Here is a 21,701-nt window from a genome sequence, read left to right on the forward strand (position 1 = left end):
GCCTCATAGTTTCAATTAATCTTCTGCCATTAAGTATAAAATTATAAATTTTGACAAAAGGAACAATGAAATGAAACAATTTTTAACACATAATAAAAATAACAAATGACGAAGTATTAGAATAACAACTGATATCAACCATGAAAACACAATGAAACGAAGTATAGAGATGGGTAGATAGGATCAAGGCTGTGTATCAGGGGGGGAATGAGCTTATGAGCTTGGTGTCATGTGATCAACGATGTATGAAAATGTCATCCATCACAACTTTCTTCTCGATAATCCTTGACAGTACTGTGACCTTATGTGACGGCCATTGTGAATGCTGACATTTGAAATGCATTGCGAATTGCTTTAATGGGACGTAATGAGATGTTACAGGCAGACTGAATTGGCCTTATTTGGTTACATTTGACCAGAATGGTTATATACATCCATGTTTCGACATATCACATTGAGGCCAATTCACATTGACTGTCACATCACACACATCCCATCCATCAAAATATTCCGAAATGTATTTCAAACAGCTGCATCCACACATATTATCACATCACATTACATCACAGCATTCTCAATGTTTCTCGGGAAGAATGTTTTGACAGCTGATATCATTATCCATTGTTGACCAGGTAGTCCCAAGCTCAATTCCTCTCGATACACGCGCTCATCCTCTAACTTTGATTTGTCTTGCTTTTCGTGCTTGATATCAGTCGTTTTTCCGAGTCTTCGTAATTCGAGTATTTGTTGTAAATTGTTTAGTTTCGTTATTCTTTTTGTTAAAATCCATAATAAAATATTAATTGAAGCAGTGAGGTAGCAGTCTGAATTGTACGACATGGGTGAGAGGAGTTACTGAAATTCTGTTAGGAAAGAAGAAGTGTGGTACAAACATATTAAACTTTTCCACATTGTGTTGTAATTATCATGTGCCAGAAATTGATTTTCAGTAGTACTTGTAAATTATGTTACCTCTACAACATTTATAAAATGGATTTTTATACACATCAGTATTTAATATTTTACAATTAAATGGATTGCAATATGGCCGTTGTTTTGAGTGAAAAAGTTACTTCTGGTAGAATCACATTGATTACTAAGTGAAAGTTATTTGTATGTTGTCAGGCATTTTTAATGTTTGATAAAGTATTCTTGAAAGAGGTGGTGGTGGGGGGTGGGGGAGAGGAGGGTATTGATTGAGATACGACTACTGCACAAAAATTTGCACTGGAATGACAACTAAACTTAAATAAACCCATTATTTATGGGGTGTGATAGCAGCGTGTAATACTGTCTTCCTTTTAGAAATTCTTGGTGAAATTTGACATAACAAATGGAAAAGTTGGTGCTTCTATCTTCTAAAATAATTATTAATGCAGATTCGTCTTCCTATAGCTCCTTGTAGTGTGTGTGAAATCCCCTTCTGGACCATGTAATGGCATTATTTTCCGGAACCAAGCTCTTTTTTGCGTTGTTTCTTTACTTATGTCTTCTTCTTCTAATATACAGGCGATTCCTACAAGCAGTGAACCATATGAGTCAGATAAATATCATTTTCGTGTAAGTGTGAACTGCAACATCCAGTTATATAAGGTACCACGTAGATGGACGGGACGGGTGTGATGTTACATCAGTGTGTCCTGGCCTCCCAAAAACAGTTAATAATCATATTTCGAAGCCGACAGCGTCCGCGTGAGAACGGTTGAGGACAGCAATACGAGTTGAGATCGCGTGACCTGAATTGACTTAATGTGACGTGACGTGACTCGACGGACAGTCACGCTGACGTGACGACCTTTGTGAATTGGCCTTTAATGAATAATTTCAGTTTTGTTCTCGATAACTGTATCAGAATAGGTGGATCTCATAACAGTTTGATATCATACGAAACCTAATAAACAGATTCTGCTCTCCTTGGACGAAGTGACACTGCCGCCTTGCTGTCAACACGCATTTCGATGCAGAATATCTTCCACGGAAGGCTTTTGGAGCTATCAAAATTTAAAACAGTGTATTGAAAATGACAAGTACAGGTTCAGGGAGTGGGCGTATAAGTTGTTTAATTGTTTTACCAAGTTGTGCAGGAGGTATTGCCATATTTTCGTTATTTGTTCAAGCGAAACTTACTGGTCAACCGAATTGAACAATATGTGATATTGCAACTTGGTGTTTTAGCGAATATATGCGTGTTTTTGTTTATGTTATATGCGTGTATAAACCTGATGTTTTCTTATACATAATAGTTTATGCTCGTATATTAAACGTCATCAAGTATTACACGATATAATGGAACTGTTGATGTGAGTTGCAGTATGTCATGTAGCGTACCGTGGCAAGACTACAGTAATTTGTATTGGAATACATATCGTCACTTACATTTTTAATTTTTCATTGAACTTTATTAGGGAATACGTGTTCAAACCACGATAGCTAAACTTAACATGAAGCAAAACTCAAGAAGGAAAAGTCAAATGGGGTTCCAGAAAAGTGGATCTTGTAATAATTATTCTTATTCGGCGCCAACAATATAGAAGAAATTTAGAAAAGACGTCAAAATTAGTGGAAAACTCGATCGATGCATGTACCATTGGTCATCTATGAGTTTTTTTGCCAGGCTTTGTAGTTCACATAGTTCCGATGTAGTCCATTGATACCTTTCCAGTGTAAGGCTCAGCCGTCATAGAAGTGTATAAAGGAGAATCAATAACATTTGACTTGTTTGCTTTGTATGAAAGTAAAGTTCCCGTTGAACCACACATTCTCTGTATGTACTGTGTTAAGTGAAAACTGAAGGGGATCTAAGTTTTAATTTTCTTCAAAGTTCCTACATCCATATGTGATGAAGCTCATTTACAAGCGAATTTGAACTGCACCATTTGTCTGCAGTGATATTTCAATGTCAGTCTTAATTACAGATTGTGAGAGATCCCTTTCTCACGTGGAGAAATGTTGTCTTATCACTGCCTTTCCTTGAATGAATGAAGGCACTGTTTGAGTATGAAGTTTTGACATATAATATTTACTCTATATCTTATAAGACTGGAAATCTACATACACTATTAAAAGGTACAAGTGTTTTGTGAAAAAAAACACACACACACACACACACACACACACACACACACACACACACTCTCTCTCTCTCTCTCTCTCTCTCTCTCTCTCTCTCTCTCTCTCTGCAGCCTTGAAAATAACTTAGGTGTCAGTGAATCTGTTGATGTGAGAGACAGCATCAGGTGTATTTTTTCCCCCTGTCAGATCAGTTTTCAAATTACACTGATCCTGAAATAAACAAATATTTTCCTTATTGTAGTGCCTCTAAAAATGACCATTTCAGAGTAAAAATTATGATTTTTTGCTATATTTGAAGATTGCTGTAAATATGAGTGAGCGTATAAAGATTCTCACATGAAGACCCTATTTTTATGTGAAAATTGACTTCTTTGAGAGGGAGAGTAACTCGCATTTGATCATTCACAGTCCAGGAACCTGCAGCACAGTATTACTTTGTTGCATTCTGATATTAAGTAGCTCTGCCATTCTCCATTAGATGTTACCTCTGCTGTAAGAGTAGCAGTCACTATGGTGGGAATTGCACTGAGTTTCTCCATCAGATGTTACGTGTGCTGTAAAAGTAGCAGTCAGCGTGATGTGAATTTTACACATTTAGGCCTTCTTCACCTCTTGTAGTGACTCTCATCATTATCTTCTGTTTCCTGCTTAGAATCAGTGTCGTCATTTTATCTCCGGGAGTATGGATCAATATAACTGTCACGCAAAACTTCATTAATTTTACATTAATGACTTGTATGTTAGAAATCTCCACTTGCAACTGAATAATGGCAATATTTGTTTTACTGGACGTGTTTTGCCTTAACTTATGAAGGCATTGTCAGTGGCTATTTACACTGATTGATGTTGCTCCATTAATAATTTTTCCATAATTTTATAATAGTTCAGTGTATATGCTCTTGTTCAACATGTCCTGAATGTGTGTATGGAACAGCACTGTCCATAGTAACAATATTACATTAATTCAAAATAATCACAAAATATAGATAAATATCTCAGGGTAACGGAAGCGTCAGATTCCACCCCTCTGCTTTGACCAATGACGTCACCAGTATGGTGGAAACAACCTTTCACAACAACTGCCATACCGCTCCTATGACGTCATCACATGCACCTGACAACAAATATGAAAATAGATCAAAAACCACTGAACAGATATTCCTCCAAAAATGTAATGAAACTAACAGGACAAGCAGGGGAAATTGGGGGTTTTTGGGTGGGGACAAACTAAATATAAACACAAGCCACTACACCAAGCAATAAAAAACAATAAAATAACAAGACCCCACAACCTTCCCAAATTCCACTACACACAAAATCCACTGGAATCGATCACTTTCCTTGACCTATATAGGTCAACAGAAACAATCGATACCACACTACAGCCCTAAAAAATTTCACCACCACCACCACATGTAATCCTACCTCAATAAAAACACTTAGAAAATCAAAATTGGAATTGAACTCTTCCCTCGACCTATATAGGTCAACAGCAACTACCGATACCAAACCAGCTACAGCCACAACCACACCCTGCAATCAAACACTTCCCTAAAGTCATATAAGTCAACAGCAAAGCAAAATACTAAATCACCAATACAAACAACTTGCAAACACCTCACCAACCATTTAACAAACAAACAGAAAAAACATCAACTCACCACTAAAAAGCTCTGGTGCAGCCGTCACACACACACACACACACACACACACACACACACACACACACACACACACACACACACACACACACACACCAACAGAAAAAACCAGTACCAAATAAAACTCCAACCCCCGCCAAAAATAAAAGGCCCATAAACCAAGAAAAACCAAATAGAAAAAAAAAAATCACAATCACACTCTACAACTCAACAACTGGAAAAAAAAAAAAACTTTGCACAAAACCAAAAAGTCCCCCCTTCACATCTCGCCACCGACCCCCACTGAACAGCTAACTAACCCACAACCTTTGGCCTATACATCCTACCTACTAACCGCCGTTAAAAAAATATAATAGTCCTCACGGGCGCTCTTCTGCCAATGGTACTCATCTAGATGAGACTGAAGGTTAGAAGAGCGCCTCTTCCACCTCCCAATCACTGACTTAACTGCCGCCCAAAACCCCTCTATAGTATTTGTACTGGCCCCCATCTCATAATTCTTAAACTCAACACTGTGGTTCACTACTAAATGATTGTATCCCTGCTGACCCAACCCCCTATAAAAAGAAAACACATCTGAAACTATAGTGGTACCCTCTTCAATAGAATCCTCAATCAATCCCACTAATTCCCTTTTTGTCCGGCCCTCCAAAACCCTAAATACACATTCTGAAACCCCCCCCCCAATACGACAGCCCCCCACACCCATAAACCACCCAAAGACTTACCCCTCCCATACTTTCTCTTCCCAAACTGCGACTCATCAATCTCCACAACACCAGGCCCACCCAATGTACCCTTGTTCTTAATATATTCAGAACACACCTCACCACCATAAGAATACCAATTAAACACTGTTCTCTCACTCACACCCACCTCATGCGCAGAGATACTGTGATTGGATTTATGACAAAAATGATACGTCATTAACACAATTTCTCGTATGCCAAACCTAGACTTCTCGAACCAGGATCCTCGCACACGACGAACAGAAAAAAAAAAAACTACAATAATGTCGACATAACAAAACCAAAATTGCTGAAAAATATTCCGCTGAAAGCACAGTCACCACCGATACCACACACGTGCAGTGCTACCATGCAAATGAACCCCATACACCACATAACACACTACCCATAAACACATTACCAGAGAGAACCACCGACCGCAACAATACGCCACCTATAAACATGCCACACACGCAAACTAAACCAAAAACATCACCTAACACGCAACACATAAACACATCACCAGAGAGCACCACCGATCACATCAAAACTACACCTACAAGCACGCTACTCTCACAAACTAAACTCCATGACGTCACACACCCCAACAGCCTCACGTCACGGGTCAAAGCTGACGGGTGGAATCGGACGCTTCCGTTGACCCAGTATCTCTCGTGAACCATAACTGCTTAATTAGTGTCTCAGTCAGTGTCAGGTTGACCAATTTTAGCAATTATCCCCACGTCACTACCCCAGATTTGGCAAAAGATATTTTGATGACAAGAAACTCTTGTTGTACTTTGCTGAGCAGAAGTTACAGTTTGAAACACAATTGCAAAGTACACTGTTCCACAGTTTATCTTAAAAATTGTTCCCGTTATTTTGTGTTAGCTTGTAAATTCAACTGAATCTATCGTAAGCAAGGTTTTGTTGATGATTCTGGAGCTCTCTTTGAGCACCAACTTGAATTTGTCTACTACAGCTGTTTCCCCTAGCTCTCTGAGGGGAGAGATAGCAATGCAAGTCCACCCACAGGTGGGGGACGTTCCCAAGCTACTCAAGCCTGTTATTGGGTTGCTAAAAAGATGTTCCCAAGCCACACAGATGAATTACCTAATGAATCCAGAGCTGGACCTATATTGTCAGAATAACAATTTTAGCACTTTAAATTTTGCCTCACCCTTTTGAATGAGTACATTTGGGAAACTAAAATGTTAATCCAAAGAGAATGCTTCAGGAATTGACAGTTTTCAAGAGTAAATTTTCATAGATCCAAGTATACCTACTGGGAAAAATAAACATGAAGGGTCACATGTATGGCTAAAACTAATCATTGAAGTGTCATGTTCTTCAAGTGAAATTTCACAAACCTTACCAAAGCAGCAGTTGTTTTCATAAATGCAGGCAACATACTAACCTGACTGTAAAACTGTAGCTTCAAATTCCGGCTGATACTGCACTGAGTCTTAAATGTTGGCAAACAAAAAACAGCAGGTCCTCAGGAATTCATGTAATTTGAATCAGTTGAGAGTCAGTTGGAAGAAACAAATGATTTTTGTCTTGTTATAGCGACTTTATGTGCAGAAGAAAACCACCTCCTTGCCCAGTCCCAGACAATTCTGAGACTTGTCAACAAAAATAAATTTGGTTTTTGTCAAGTTTAGGTGATAAGATGCATACAGATCAAATTTGGATTTCCATTGGCTGTTGCAAGTTAACCCTTGCAGCCAGCAGTGTGGGAGTTCCTCCAATCTCATGACAAGCTGATTTATCGTGGCTGGTACCAGAGGTTCCGTTGAGCTTTAATACCAGTATTTTGGTGGTATTGCATATATGAATAAAATTTTTGACGTTTTTGTAGTGGTCAGCAAATCTATCACAAAAATTAACAAAGTTTTGCATTTCAGTGATCATCTGTTTCATGAAGTTGACACATTTTGTTGTACCTCCTGTCACTTACAGTGCAGGTGCTTTGTCACTGTACTGTATGTTTATTTGCAACAAAATGAATCCGTGTGAAGTACTTATTAGCTTGACTGTTTTGCCCATGAAAACCTTGCACAGAATCCTGAAAATTGAATGTTTTTTGCAAAATCTAATGGCACTGTTACTACACTAGATTTCAGGCTTTCTTTCATAGGTTAAGGATGCCTTCTTTTTTATTTTTATTTTAGTGAAATGAAGACCTGTCAAGTTGGAGGTTATTGTGGATGATCCTAATTCTAAATTTTCATTTATATTTGCTTTCTTTTCCCCTCTGGTGTAGCCAAAATACTGGTGCCATTTTTCAATTTTCACGTTTTTTCACCGTTCTCTAAGGAACACCAAACTCTGATCGTCTGCATCTACATACTTGCTCCACAAGCTGCTGTGAGGTGTGTTGTGGTGGAACCCTGTGCAGTGCCCACAGAATAATGTGGCTGGTGGATGTTAAGTTGGCAGCACACACGTTTGTGTTTGTGCGCAGGGGGAGGGGGGGGGGGGTTATGGTGGGGGTTGCGGGCAGATACTGTAAGGGAAATGCGGTGTGCTGGAGAGGAAGTGCCTTTCTAAACTGAAGCCTATGTTCAACATTTTTTTTTTGTAAATATTGAGTGGAGCCCCTCCATGCCCACATTCGCACGGTGACCATCCAAAAAGATCTAGTGCCACCTCTGCTTTGGTTAGTATCTAAGAATTATTCCACTGAAAATGCAACAAAAGCAGCGATTTAGTTTTGCCTCTCTTGTTAACCATTTGTAACTTTCAGAGAAGTGTTGTGAGTGGAGAATTATGATTAACATCTACATTTCTCTTGTTGCTGTGTTAAAATTTGCTCCTTTTGTCAAAATACAGCAGAGTGTATACAGCTCCACCTAACCAACATGTTCTACACACAATTCGAGAGAATTCTGAAACAATGGTTTATTAAATTAAGTGAGGAACTGAGGTCAAGTAAGGTCAGTAGCTTATGGAGAAGTATATTCATGGTAGAAAGTTAAACATGTAATGTCTTCATTTATGCTGTTCCAAAATTACAGCATGTGTCATTTCACCAGTCATCGATGTCCTTCCAAAACTACAATCTTTCATCAAAAGGGTTTGTAGTTAGTGGAATAACATGGTAGGTAATGAAGTTTCACATAGTAACCATACGGCAATATACTCTCCTCTTTGCATGCTATCATTTGCCAGAATCTCATGTCGATATCTCAAACCATTTATGAAATATAAGAAATGTTATGGACATTTCACTCTGGCCTCATCGCTGGCAGCAGCGATCGCAAACTAGTGTGTTATATTGGATCAATTTTCTTGAGCCTGGTGCTATGTAGACCTCCACCCAATTCTAAGCAAAAATACAATATGTGAGCATAAATTTTATATGCAGCAATGTACGATGTAATATGCATCAGATGCAAAATCATAGTGACCCCTATTTTTCATTTCAAACTTTTTCAAATGTCACACAGTGTCTTACTTAATTGCGTATATTACAATAACTGTGACCATTAACAAAATGATGAGCCATGACCATCAAGCTGATACATAAAGCTATGCATAATGCGAAAATGAAATTTTTTTACTGAATAGTTTCTGCAAAATCATTTGAGAAAGATTTCAGGGTGTGCGCCTCAATTCTCACAGCGCAGTGCGTCGGATGCAGGTCGTAAGTGGGCAATATCGACCTCCGTTTCTGAAGAAACGAATTAATTTGCCCAGTGCTTGGGATGAAAATTGGTCACTACACATCTGCCACCATAGTCTGCACAGACTGTATCATAACTAGTTATTTCCTTTTCTGTTCCACTTGCAAATAGAGCAAGGGGAATATAACTGTCTATATGCCTCCATATGGGCCCTAATTTGTCGTATCTTATCTTCGTGATCCATATGCGACATGTATGAGTGAGTGTCATTTTTAAAGTAAGTACCAAAAGCGCATCGTGTCCTTGCATCATGTCAAGTGACGTCCGTTCACAGTCGGCCACTCTAGGCTAGTCTCTCATTATGCCGCCATTACGTTTCACATATCTGCTGCTGTTGGTTGTATGGTTATATTGTTTCATTTGTCGCCATGTCGATCAGTAATCTTGCTGATTGTGGAGTGCGCTCAGATATTTGGTTCGTAAATGCAAAACAAGTTGGTCCTGCTGAATGACGGAAATGTGCGTATATGGCGTGGGCAGTTTCATGTAGGGCGGACAGATGTTCATGATGAAGAACGATCTGGATGACCTACTGTCATGAATGAAGACTTGACACAAAAAGTTGATGCAATTTGCCAAAACAGTTGCTTCACTGTTGACAAGCTGTATCAGAAATTTCCACAAATATCGAGAGCAGTAGTTTCTCATTGTTACTTAAAAAAAAAAAAGTGTACGAGATGGATGCCGAAAATGTTTTTGGAGTGCTATCACAAGAATGGTGACAAGTTCTTGAGTCACATTGTGTTGTGACTGGTGATGAAGCGTGGATTGTGCGCTACACTCCAGGGAATAAACGTCAATCCAGTGAGTTGCATCATTCAAACCCTCTGATGAAACCACGGAAAATTATGGCCACAGTTTTTTTCCGACGGGAAAGACATTCTTCTGCTAGACTTCTTGCCAAGAGGAACAACAATAAATGCTAAGTGGTACTGTGAAACTTTATTAAGCCTTAGAAGTGCTATTCGAAACCACTTGTGGGGGCTGCTCTCTAACACCATTGTTCCGCTTCATGACAGTCGTCGGCCTCATGTTGCAGCAAAGACGCAACTGCCAAGTTTCATTGGGAATTACTGGATCTTCCGCCAAACAGCCCTGACTTAACACCATCAGATTTTTATCTGTTTCCAAAACTGAAGGAATTTCTCAGTGGGAAGCACTTGGAAAATGATGGCACGTTGAAAGAAAGTGTTACTAACTGGTTTAATGGTCAGGTGGCAGAGTTCTTTGTTCTGGGATCCAAAAGCTGGTGCCAGAATTTGAGAAATGTTTAAATGTTCATGGTGACTATGTTTAAAAGTGGAAAAACTGTGCGTACTGTAGTCTGTGATACAATTTATGTTCATAAATAAAGTTTTTCTTACTCCATTACAAATTTGTTCTTACTTTAAAAATGACCCTCGTATGTTGGCAGCAGCAGAATTGTTCTGCAATCAGCTTCAAATGATGGTTCTCTACATTTTCTCAATAGTGTTCTTTGAAAAGAACAGCGCCTTCTCTCCAGGGATTTCCATTTGAGTTCTTGAAGCATCTCCGTAACGCTTGTGTATTGTTTGAATGTTTTGGTAACAAATCTGCAGCCTGCCTCTGAATTGCTGCTTTGATGTCTTCCTTTAATTGGGCTTGGTATGGATACCAAACCTCGAGCAGTGCTCAAGAACAGGTCACACTAGCACCCTTTACAGATGAATCACACTTTCCTAAAATTCTCCCAATAAACCAAAGTTACCATTCACCTTCCCTATTACAATCCTCCACATGCTTTTTCCATTTTGTATTACATTGCATCATTGTGCCCAGATATTTACATGACATAACTGTGTCAAACAGGATGCCACCAATGCTGTACTTGAACATTATGGTTTTTTTTCTTACTCATCTGTATTAATTTACATTTTTCTACATTTAGAGCTAGCTGCAATTCATCATACCAACTAGAGATTTTTATCTAAGTCATCTTGCATCCTCGTATAGTCGTTCAACTTCACCTCCTTACCGTACGCAAGCTTTATTAGCAAACAATCATAGATTGCGGTCCACTCTGTTCACCAAATCATTTATGTATATAGAATGTTACAGTGGTCCTATCACACTTCCCTGGAGCACTCTGAACAATACCCTTATCTCTAATGAACAGCTGCCGTTAAGGACAATGCACTGGCTTCTATTACTAAAGAAAACTTTGAGTGATTCGCATATCTGGGAATCTATTCCATATACTCTTACCTTTGTTAATAATCTGACATGAGCACCATGTCAAATGCTTTCCAGAATCTAGGAATATGGACTCTGTCTGTTGCCCTTTATCCATAGTTCCTAGTGTATTGTGGGAAAAGGGCAAGCTGAGTTTCAAACAAATAATGCATTCCAAACCCGTGCTGATTTGTTAACATAAGCTTCTATGTCCCTAGAAAATTTATTTTATTGTCACATAGAGGAAGGTGTAAGTAGATGAATGACGAACACTAACTTCACTTAACGAAGGTTCATTCAGCACTTGCACATGCAAGAGCGCGGAGCGAACTGCCTCCGGCCAGAACATATATGGTATATATACAGCTACAGAACATTCCAGTACAATGATTCTTGCTATTTGTGGATACTTCTAGAATGTACTCGAATGGAATATAGAAATTAAGTTTTACAGTTCATGTGAGTTTTGAACTCATGACCCTCCATACAACAATCTTGTATCATAACCACTACACTATGGCAACTGCACTACTCAGCATCTTCTGAGACGTATTTGAACCATCTGTTTGCTGCCAATGTTAAGAAAAAAAATTAATTATGTTGTTTAAACAAAACTTATGTTAAACTGACACATTCCACTTAATTATGAAATGTCGTATTCATGATATATGGAATAACTATTAATGTAATGTAATGACCCTTTGAATATGCTGTACAGAGTTTTTGGGATTACCAATAGCGAAGATGGCGAAGACCACTATTCCAAGTATATACAATTTGACGACCATGACCTCACTCATTACACCCACAAACAAGCAAAAGCAACATGCTAAATATTTAACTGCAGCAGTAGATTTATACTAATGGGACAACTGAGGCAAGTACAGGGTTTTGGACATGGACAAACTAAATATACGATAATAAGAACCACACCACCATTCCAAAATGAATATTAACCCAAAAATCAAGTCACTTGACCTATATTGCTCAAACAATGTCCACAATACCAGCAAACCAAAACTAACAGAAGCAACTGTCATCATAATCAAACCAGACCAAAATGAGTATAGCACACTTCACTATAGCCACTACTGTAAACAACTAATATGAACTACTACGAAACCAAACCACAAAATCATGAACTCTTCCAAAATAAATTTCGATAACCACATCTCAAAGAAAATTATGTACTACCACACTACACTTCATACAATAAAGAACAATGAAAACATAAAAGCCTGCTTACTACCCAAAATCTGCTGACAAAAATATTTAGGCTGCCACATCATTCCCACAAAAAAGAGAACTGTAGCGAACCAGGAACACCTCCTAATAGCCTCCAGGTATTGTCTTGCCACACCATCATTACTCTTCCCTGGTTCGATACGCAACGGCTTTGCTTGTGTTACACAACACAACACAGTTATGATGTAGGTCAAAGCCGAGTGGTGGTTTTGCAACTTTCAGTTGTTTTTGAGCAAGTCAAACATGTTTGCCAACATTTCACAATTTATTTGATACAATGTGGTCAATTGGATTCAAACCTTTGAACATATGCTGATCCTTTTTAGAAAATATATTACTGCATGGCCCATATTTTGAAAGTAGTTTGCCTTCTATGAATTAAGAATACGCTCTTGGGGGGGAGGGGGGGGGGGAGGGGGCTGGAGAACACACTCTTACACCACGATCACAGTGTAGGTACTTTAATTGTTCCAAGATGACTGGTTTCAACAGTATTATGCTGCCATCATCTGATCCAAGGGGAGAACATGAATATATTTGGGGGGGGGGGGGGGGGGGGGAGGTTACAGTAAATTTCACCGATTATATAAAATTTCACGTACTTTATGGAACGTGTTATAAAATTCTTACACTCAGTAAACACGCAGTGTGTAGTAACTACAAATTTTATATGGAGCATAAGCCCATGCTAATTTTAATGTGTATGGTCAGGTGGCATTCCGGATTGTTGTATTGGGCACTTTGAAAAATCCACCTTCATTTCTCATGTACCACTATTCATTGCTTGTAACAATGGCGTGTTATTATTTAGCTTGTACTACATACGCCATCCAGTGGTGAGATAGTTAACTTTTTAGTGAATGTGCCACCTTTAGAGGTTAACACTCCACTGGCACTGTAGAGCTCTTTGGCAAGCTTGGGAGAGTCACAATCATCGTTGATACGCATGGATGGTATGTGGATCTTATCAGCTGTGTGCAGTTTACCAACTGGGTTTTTTATCAAGATATGTGTACTTCTAGATTGCCCTTTATGCTTTGACTTATGTAATGTAACATGACAATTTTATAGCAGGTTCCATAAGGTACGTGTAATTTTACATTTTTTATGATTCAATGAAATTAATTGTAGTTTCCCCCACTCCCCTTGCCCCCCTCCCCCATACAGTGTCCCCCCCTCCCCCCGCACCCTCTCCCCTCATTATCCTTATAGTTTCCCCTTAGTGATGGCAGTGTAAGACTGTTGAAACTGGTTATCTTGTGGTAATAGAACTGTTGGAAGTTCTATTGTTGGGTACAAAGTGTGTGCTTCATTTCCAGCCATACAAAATATGCTCTTTAGTTTATACGTTATTTACATTGTAATTTTTATTGTCATGTAAGTTACATTTGAACTCTGTACTGCTTGACACATTCTATATCCTTGTAATTCACTCACTACCAGAATCTACGGAACGCAAAATAAGTAAAGAAGGATAAAGTAGGGGGGGGGGGGGGGGTTTCAACCATCTTGATGGCATCGTGCGTCAAAGCAGATGGGTGGTACTGCAATCTTCGTTTTTGGCCTGGAATAGTTCTTCAGTTGTTGACTGCATACAAATTGAAATATAGTACAGATTAGAACCTGAGAAAAAGAAAAGAAAAATAACTAAAACCCTAATATTGTGAAATTCATGATCACAGAATATCCCTTCTCATTTATTTGGTCTTTTTCTGTGACTAGGCAGCTAAACTTATGTTCACTACAAAGCTGAAGATATTGATTTGGCAGATTGGTTCAAATGGCTCTGAGCACTATGGAACTTAGCATCTGAGGTCATCAGCCCCTAGAACTTAGAACTACTTAAACCTGACTAACCTAAGGACATCACACACATCCATGCCTGAGGCAGGATTCGAACCTGCGACCATAGCGGTAGCGCAGTTCCAGACTGACGCGCCTAGAACCACTCGGCCACACCGGCCGGCCATTTGGCAGATTTCTTCTATTTCTAAAAAGTATAATGTGACAGTATTGTTGGCTTATCTTATAATGCTAGATAATAATAATGGAACATAATTTCATGAAAAAGAAAGTAATCCTTAAATAGGCAATGAAGTCCACTTATTTTGCCAGTTAGGACAGTGTGAATGTGAACTTCAAATTAGTTGTCATGCACTTCCATTATGGAACTACTGAGACAATAGTATGTCTTTTCATGTAGATAGCTGACTGCAGTGTTGCCAACTGTCTGGTTTTTAAATAAAAACTGTGGCATCCGGTTGAATGTCCTGGCCAGACATAAAAAGTATGTGTTCAAGAAAGCTATTGTAGTGACTGAGTGATATGGGTACATATAAGACTTTGTATTGTAGTGAGCTTCTCTAATGCAGCAGGCTAAAAAATAGTGCCGTAAGTGTCATTTCAGTGACAAATGGGTACATGAAACAGGCTTTTCGGGGTGGCTTTCAAGACAGGATGAATATACCGGGTATTGTAAAACATGCTATGTAAGTTTTACAGTTGTAAAGCATCATGCCAGTAGCAAGACTCATATTGATAAGATGCGGGGTGTATTAAGAAACTCCACTATTGAAAGGTATTTCGTGCCAGCGGGAACTAGAAACAAAACGGAAGTGTCAGCGACAGAACTAATATTAACATATCATGGAGCGAAACGTCACCATAGTTACCTTTCACAAGACTGTGGAAATGCTCTCCTGTTTCATTTTTTGTTTCAAAATTCGAAACTATCATCCAAAAGTCATTGTGAACCGTCTAAAGCCGAAGCTATAGTAGAGAATGTATTGGCTCCACATTCTTTGCAACAATTTATGAAGAAAGTTGGTACAGCTTCTGTGATGCTTCAAATAAAGGAAATATGAAATTATTTCCACTTGCTCTCCAATTCTTCAGGCAAGAAATGGGGATGACTTAAGGTGTTACAGATTTTCATGAAGACGTTGACGAAACATTGACTTCTATAGACAAGAAGCTTAAAGAGAGCTTCATTAAGACTGGCCTTTCAGGACTGCAACTAGTTGTTTATGGTGTGGACAATTGTTTTCATGTAGTTGAATAAATATTTGAAGCACCACATCTTATTGCAGGACATTGTCACATATATATATACTGTACAGTAGTGCGAAATATGTACAAACTACTGTCATACGATATTGAATCATTAGTGGTTAAAGTATTTAATGAATCTCCTTCAAGTGTGAATAAGGTGAGTGAGCTGAAGAACTTTATTAGTTCCTGCAGAGTACTCCATACAACTCCGGCAGGTTCCCACATACTTTTTTTTCTGCTGTAGATAGATTATTCCAGAACTGGCCATTGATGAAGTTGTATTTTCTAAACCAGGATGAAGACAAAACTACCAAACTTATTTGTATATTTGTATCTTATCAAAAACGACAGTAAGGTGAATGATGAAGTAACACTTCCAGAGATCTACATATACTTTGTCCACAATGGTATGCATTTATTTAATACAACCATAAAACGTGGAAAGTGATTATATGCAGATACCTGAAACATATTCTGTGTTCCTGAAGTTGGGTACAGAAATTAATAATAGACGAAGAAATAACTTCTTCAGATTCGAGGTAGTACAAGAGCTGAACGAAGTCCACAATATGAACAAGCAAAATTTGTCAGAAGTTCAGCAAGTGTATACCAGGATTCTGGGATATCGAGTTAAATGGTTTTAATTCAGTGAAGATTCACGTTTCAAGCAGAGCTCTCAGCTAAATCTTGAAGAGCCCCTTAAAAACCAGAACATAATGAATCTTACAGATTATTTCAATATAAATATAAATGGTGATGGACTATTATCTGAAATATGCACACTGAATGATGCCTTGGCATTCATTAAGGACTTACTAGTCTCAAACACTCCAAACAAATGGGTGATATTTTTTAAGAGATGCAAAGCATATAATTTGCTGAGTGTTGTTCAACAGTAAATTTGTAGAGCAGATTTTCAATGTGATGCTAAATATCTAGAGCAATGAAAGAAACCGACTGAAAGTGGAAATGGTGAAAGCCGAACTATTTGTGAATTTTAACTACTGTATAAAATGTGCTGAATTTGCTAAAGTTGTCAAACCCAACAGTGGGAAAGAACTTGTTAAAGTTGTCAAGTCAGGAAAAAAGTACAACTTCAAAATATAGCTTGCAAAGAAAATAGAAGCTCGCAAAAATGGCAGGATTCGCCATATTAACCCTCTCGCAGGCTGTGGGGGATATACTTCCCACTAAATGTGTTATCACTTCTGTACACTTCTGGCATCTAGTGGCAGTCTCCTGCACCAGCTGTGGTTTCTGGTTGTTGGGAAATATAGCCTTCAGGACTGTGGGGGAGTGTATATCCCACCAAACAATGGTGTTTTAATGATTATTGGGAAGTACAGTTACCACGAAAGTAGTTTCTGGAAGAGGCTTGGGAAGTATATTTACCACAAAACTAATCTGTCATTTGTGGTCCTTGGGAAACATATTTACCACCAACTTATGGGTATCCCAAAGTGTTTGGGAATATGTCTTACCACCTCTGCCTATGCTTGACATCTTGTGGTAGTACATTGCACCAGATGTATGAAAACTGCTACAACAGTCAGTTTCTGTTTGTCATGGGGTCACTATTGTTGTCAGAACACATTGCTTCACTTCTGCAATATACATTATTATTGTGTAATAAAGTTTCAATGATTATTTTCACATTGTGGTAAGTAAACTTTAATATCAGTAACAAATATTTTTTAAGTAAAGTAAAACAAAACATAAAATAAAACACTGTTCATTATTTTTTACATGTAGTTACAACACATAACAGCTCACAAAAGGAAAGTGGGAAATCCATTTACCACCACAATCATAATATCTCACAAAGGTACCATGGCGATATACACTGAAGCACCCAGGAAACTGATATAGGCATGCATATTCAAATACAGAGATATGTAAACAGGGAGGATACGGTACTGCGGTCGGCAGTGTCTGTATGAGACTACAAGAGTCTGGCGCAGTTGTTAGATCCGCTACTGCTGCTACAATGGTAGGTTATCAATATTCAAGTGAGTTTGAATGTGGCGTTACAGTGGTCGCATGACACAGCATCTCCAAGGTAGCGATGAAGTGGGGATTTCCCTGTACGTCCATTTCATGAGTTGTTGTTGTGGTCTTCAGTCCTGAGACTCGTTTGATGCAGCTCTCCATGCTACTCTATCCTGTACAAGCCTCTTGATCTCCCAGTACCTACTGCATCCTGCATCCCTCTGAATCTCCTTAGTGTATTCATCTCTTGGTCTCCCTCTACGATTATTACCCTCCACCCTGCCCTCCAGTACTAAATTGGTGATCCCTTGATGCCTCAGAATATGTCCTACCATCCGATCCCTTCTTCTAGTCAAGTTGTGCCACAAACTTCTCTTCTCCCCAATCCTATTCAATACTTCCTCATTAGTTATGTGGTCTACCCATCTAATCTTCAGCATTCTTCTGTAGCACCACATTTCAAAAGCTTCTATTCTCTTCTTGTCCAACCTATTTATCGTCCATGTTTCACTTCCATACATGGCTACAGTCCATACAAATACTTTCAGAAATGACTTCCTGACACTTAAATCTATACTCAATGTTAACAAATTTCTCTTCTTCAGAAACGTTTTCCTTGCCATTGTCAATCTACATTTTATATCCTCTCTACTTCAACCATCATCAGTTATTTTGCTCCCCAAATAGCAAAACTCCTTTACTACTTTAAGTGTCTCCTTTCCTAATCTAATTCCCTCAGCATCACCCGACTTAATTCGACTACGTTCCATTATCCTCGTTTTGTTTTTGTTGATGTTCATCTTATAGCCTTCTTTCAAGACACTATCCGTTCCGTTCAACTGCTCTTCCAAGTCCTTTGCTGTCTCTGACAGAATTACAATGTCATCGGCGAACCTCAAAGTTTTTATTTCTTCTCCACGGATTTTAATACCTACTCTGAATTTTTCTTTTGTTTCCTTCACTGCTTGCTCAATATACAGATTGAATAACATCGGGGATAGGCTACAGCCCTGTCTCACTCCCTTCCCAACCACTGCTTCCCTTTCATGCCCCTCGATTCTTATAACTGCCACCTGGTTTCTGTACAAATTGTAAATAGCCTTTTGCTCGCTGTATTTTACCCCTGCCACCTTCAGAATTTGAAACAGAGTATTCCATCCAACATTGTCAAAAGCTTTCTCTAAGTCTACAAATGCTAGAAACGTAGGTTTGCCCTTCCTTAATCTAGCTTCTAAGATGAGTCGTAGGGTCAGTATTGCCTCACGTGTTCCAACATTTCTACGGAATCCAAACTGATCTTCCCCGAGGTCAGCTTCTACTAGTTTTTCCATTCTTCTGTAAAGAATTCGCGTTAGTATTTTGCAGCTGTGACTTATTAAACTGATAGTTCGGTAATTTTCACGTCTGTCAACACCTGCTTTCTGTGGGATTGGAATTATTATATTCTTCTTGAAGTATGAGGGTATTTCGCGTGTTTCATACATCTTGCTCACCAGATGATAGAGTTTTGTCAGGACTGGCTCTCCCAAGACTGTCAGTAGTTCCAATGGAATGTTGTCTACTCCGGGGGCCTTGTTTCGACTCAGGTCTTTCAGTGCTCTGTCAAACTCTTCACGCAGTATCGTATCTCCCATTTCATCTTCATCTACATCCTCTTCCATTTCCATAATATTGTTCTCAAGTACATCGCCCTTGTATAGACCTTTATTATCCTCCTTCCACCTTTTTGCTTTCCCTTCTTTGCTTAGAACTGGGTTTCCATCTGAGCTCTTGATGTTCATACAATGGTTCTCTTGTCACCAAAGGTCTCTTTAATTTTCCTGTAGGCAGTATCTGTCTTACCCCTAGTGAGGTAAACCTCTACATCCTTACATTTGTCCTCTAGCCATCCCTGCTTAGCCATTTTGCACTTCCTGTCGATCTCATTTTTGAGATGTTGGTATTCCTTTTTGCCTGCTTCATTTACTGCGTTTTTATATTTTCTCCTTTCATCAATTAAATTCAATATTTCTTCTGTTACCTAAGGATTTATAGTAGCCCTCATCTTTTTACTTACTTGATCCTCTGCTGCCTTCACTATTTCGTCCCTCAAAGCTACCCATTCTTCTTCTACTGTATTTCTTTCCCCCATTCTTGTCAACTGTTCCCTTATGCTCTCCCTGAAACTCTGTACAACCTCTGGTTCTTTCAGTTTATCCAGGCCCCATCTCCTTAAATTCCCACCTTTTTTGCAGTTTCTTCAGTTTTAATCTACAGGTCATAACCAATAGATTGTGGTCAGAGTCCACATCTGCCCCTGGAAATGTCTTACAATTTAAAACCTGGTTCCTAAATCTCTGTCTTACCATTAGATAATGTATCTGAAACCTGTCAGTATCTCCAGGCTTCTTCCATGTATACAGCCTTCTTTTATGATTCTTGAACCAAGTGTTAGCTATGGTTAAGTTGTGCTCTGTGCAAAATTCTACCAGGCGGCTTTCTCTTTCATTTCTTAGCCCCAATCCATATTCACCTACTACGTTTTACCTTCTCTCCCTTTTCCTATGACCGAATTCCAGTCACCTATGACTATTAAATTTTCGTCACCCTTCACTATCTGAATAATTTCTTTTATTTCACCATACATTTCTTCAACTTCTTTGTCATCTGCAGAGCTAGTTGGCATATAAACTTGTACTACTGTAGTAGGCGTGGGCTTCGTATCTATCTTGGCCACAATAATGCGTTCGCTATGCTGTTGGTAGTAGCTTACCCGCATTCCTATTTTCCTATTCTTTATTAAACCTACTCCTGCATTACGCCTATTTGATTTTGTGTTTATAACCCTGTAGTCACCTGACCAGAAGTCTTGTTCCTCCTGCCACCGAATTTCACTAATTCCCACTATATCTAACTTTAACCTATCCATTTCCCTTTTTAAATTTTCTAACCTATCTGCCCGATTAAGGGATCGGACATTCCACGCTCCGGATCGTAGAATGCCAGTTGTCTTTCTTCTGATAACGACATCCTCTTGAGTAGTCCCCACCCGGAGATCCGAATGGGGGACTATTTTACCTCGGGAATATTTTACCCAAGAGGACGCCATCATCATTTAATCATACAGTAAAGCTGCATACCCTTGGGAAAAATTACAGCCGTAGTTTCCCCTTGCTTTCAGCCGTTCGCAGTACCAGCACAGCAAGGCCGTTTTGGTTAGTGTTACAAGGCCAGATCAGTCAATCATCCAGACTGTTGCCCTTGCGACTACTGAAAAGGCTGCTGCCCCTCTTCAGGAACCACACGTTTGTCTGGCCTCTCAACAGATACCCCTCCGTTGTGGTTGCACCTACGGTACGGCTATATGTATCGCTGAGGCACGCCAGGCTCCCCACCAACGGCAAGGTCCATGGTTCATGGGGGGGGGGGGGGGGGGGGGGGGGGAGGGGATTTCATGAGTATACCGTGAATATTAGGAATCCAGTAAAACATCAGATTTCCGACATCGCTGCAGCCAGAAAAAGATCCTGCAAGAATGGGACCAACGGCCACTGTAGAGAATCGTTCGACGTGACAGAAGTACAACCTTTCTGCAAATTGCTGCAGATTTCAGTGCTGGGCCATCAATAAGTGTCAGTGTGCAAACCTTTCAATGAAACATCATCATGGGTATGGAGAAAACCTCACGAATCCATGGACCCAGCATGTCAGCAAGGGACTGTTTAAGCTGGTGGAGGCTCTGTAATGATGTGCAGCATGTGCAGTTGGAGTGATATGGGACCCTTGATACATGTAGTATGGCTCTGACAGGAGACACATACGTAAGCATCTTGTCTGAGCACCTGCATCCATTCATGTCTATTGTGCATTCCCACAGACTTGGGCAATTCCAGCTGGACAGTGTGATGCCCCACAGTCCAGAATTGCTATGTATTGGCTCCAGGAACACTCTTCTGAGTTTAAACACATCCACGTGCCACCACACTCTTCAGACATGAACATTATTGAGCATGTGTTGGATGCCTTGCAACATGCGGTTCAGAAGTGACCTCCATCCCCTCGTATTCTTACGGCTTTATGGACAGCCCTGCAGG

The 21,701-nt window shown here is 39.3% G+C and overlaps 1 protein-coding gene across 1 annotated transcript in view; it reads left to right on the top strand.

The window, feature by feature from the left end:
- Nucleotides 1-1,968: 1,968 nt before the first annotated feature.
- LOC126189673 (glutamine amidotransferase-like class 1 domain-containing protein 1) overlaps nt 1,969-21,701 on the top strand; it is an 81,273-nt gene continuing 61,540 nt past the window's right edge. Inside the window, exon 1 of the mRNA XM_049930962.1 lies at nt 1,969-2,087. Coding sequence (XP_049786919.1) covers nt 2,021-2,087 — 67 coding nt within the window. The 5' untranslated portion in view covers nt 1,969-2,020. The remainder of the gene's footprint in view (nt 2,088-21,701) is intronic.

The sequence above is a fragment of the Schistocerca cancellata genome, chromosome 1 (assembly GCF_023864275.1).
Source record: "Schistocerca cancellata isolate TAMUIC-IGC-003103 chromosome 1, iqSchCanc2.1, whole genome shotgun sequence".
Taxonomy (NCBI): Eukaryota; Metazoa; Arthropoda; class Insecta; order Orthoptera; family Acrididae; genus Schistocerca; species Schistocerca cancellata.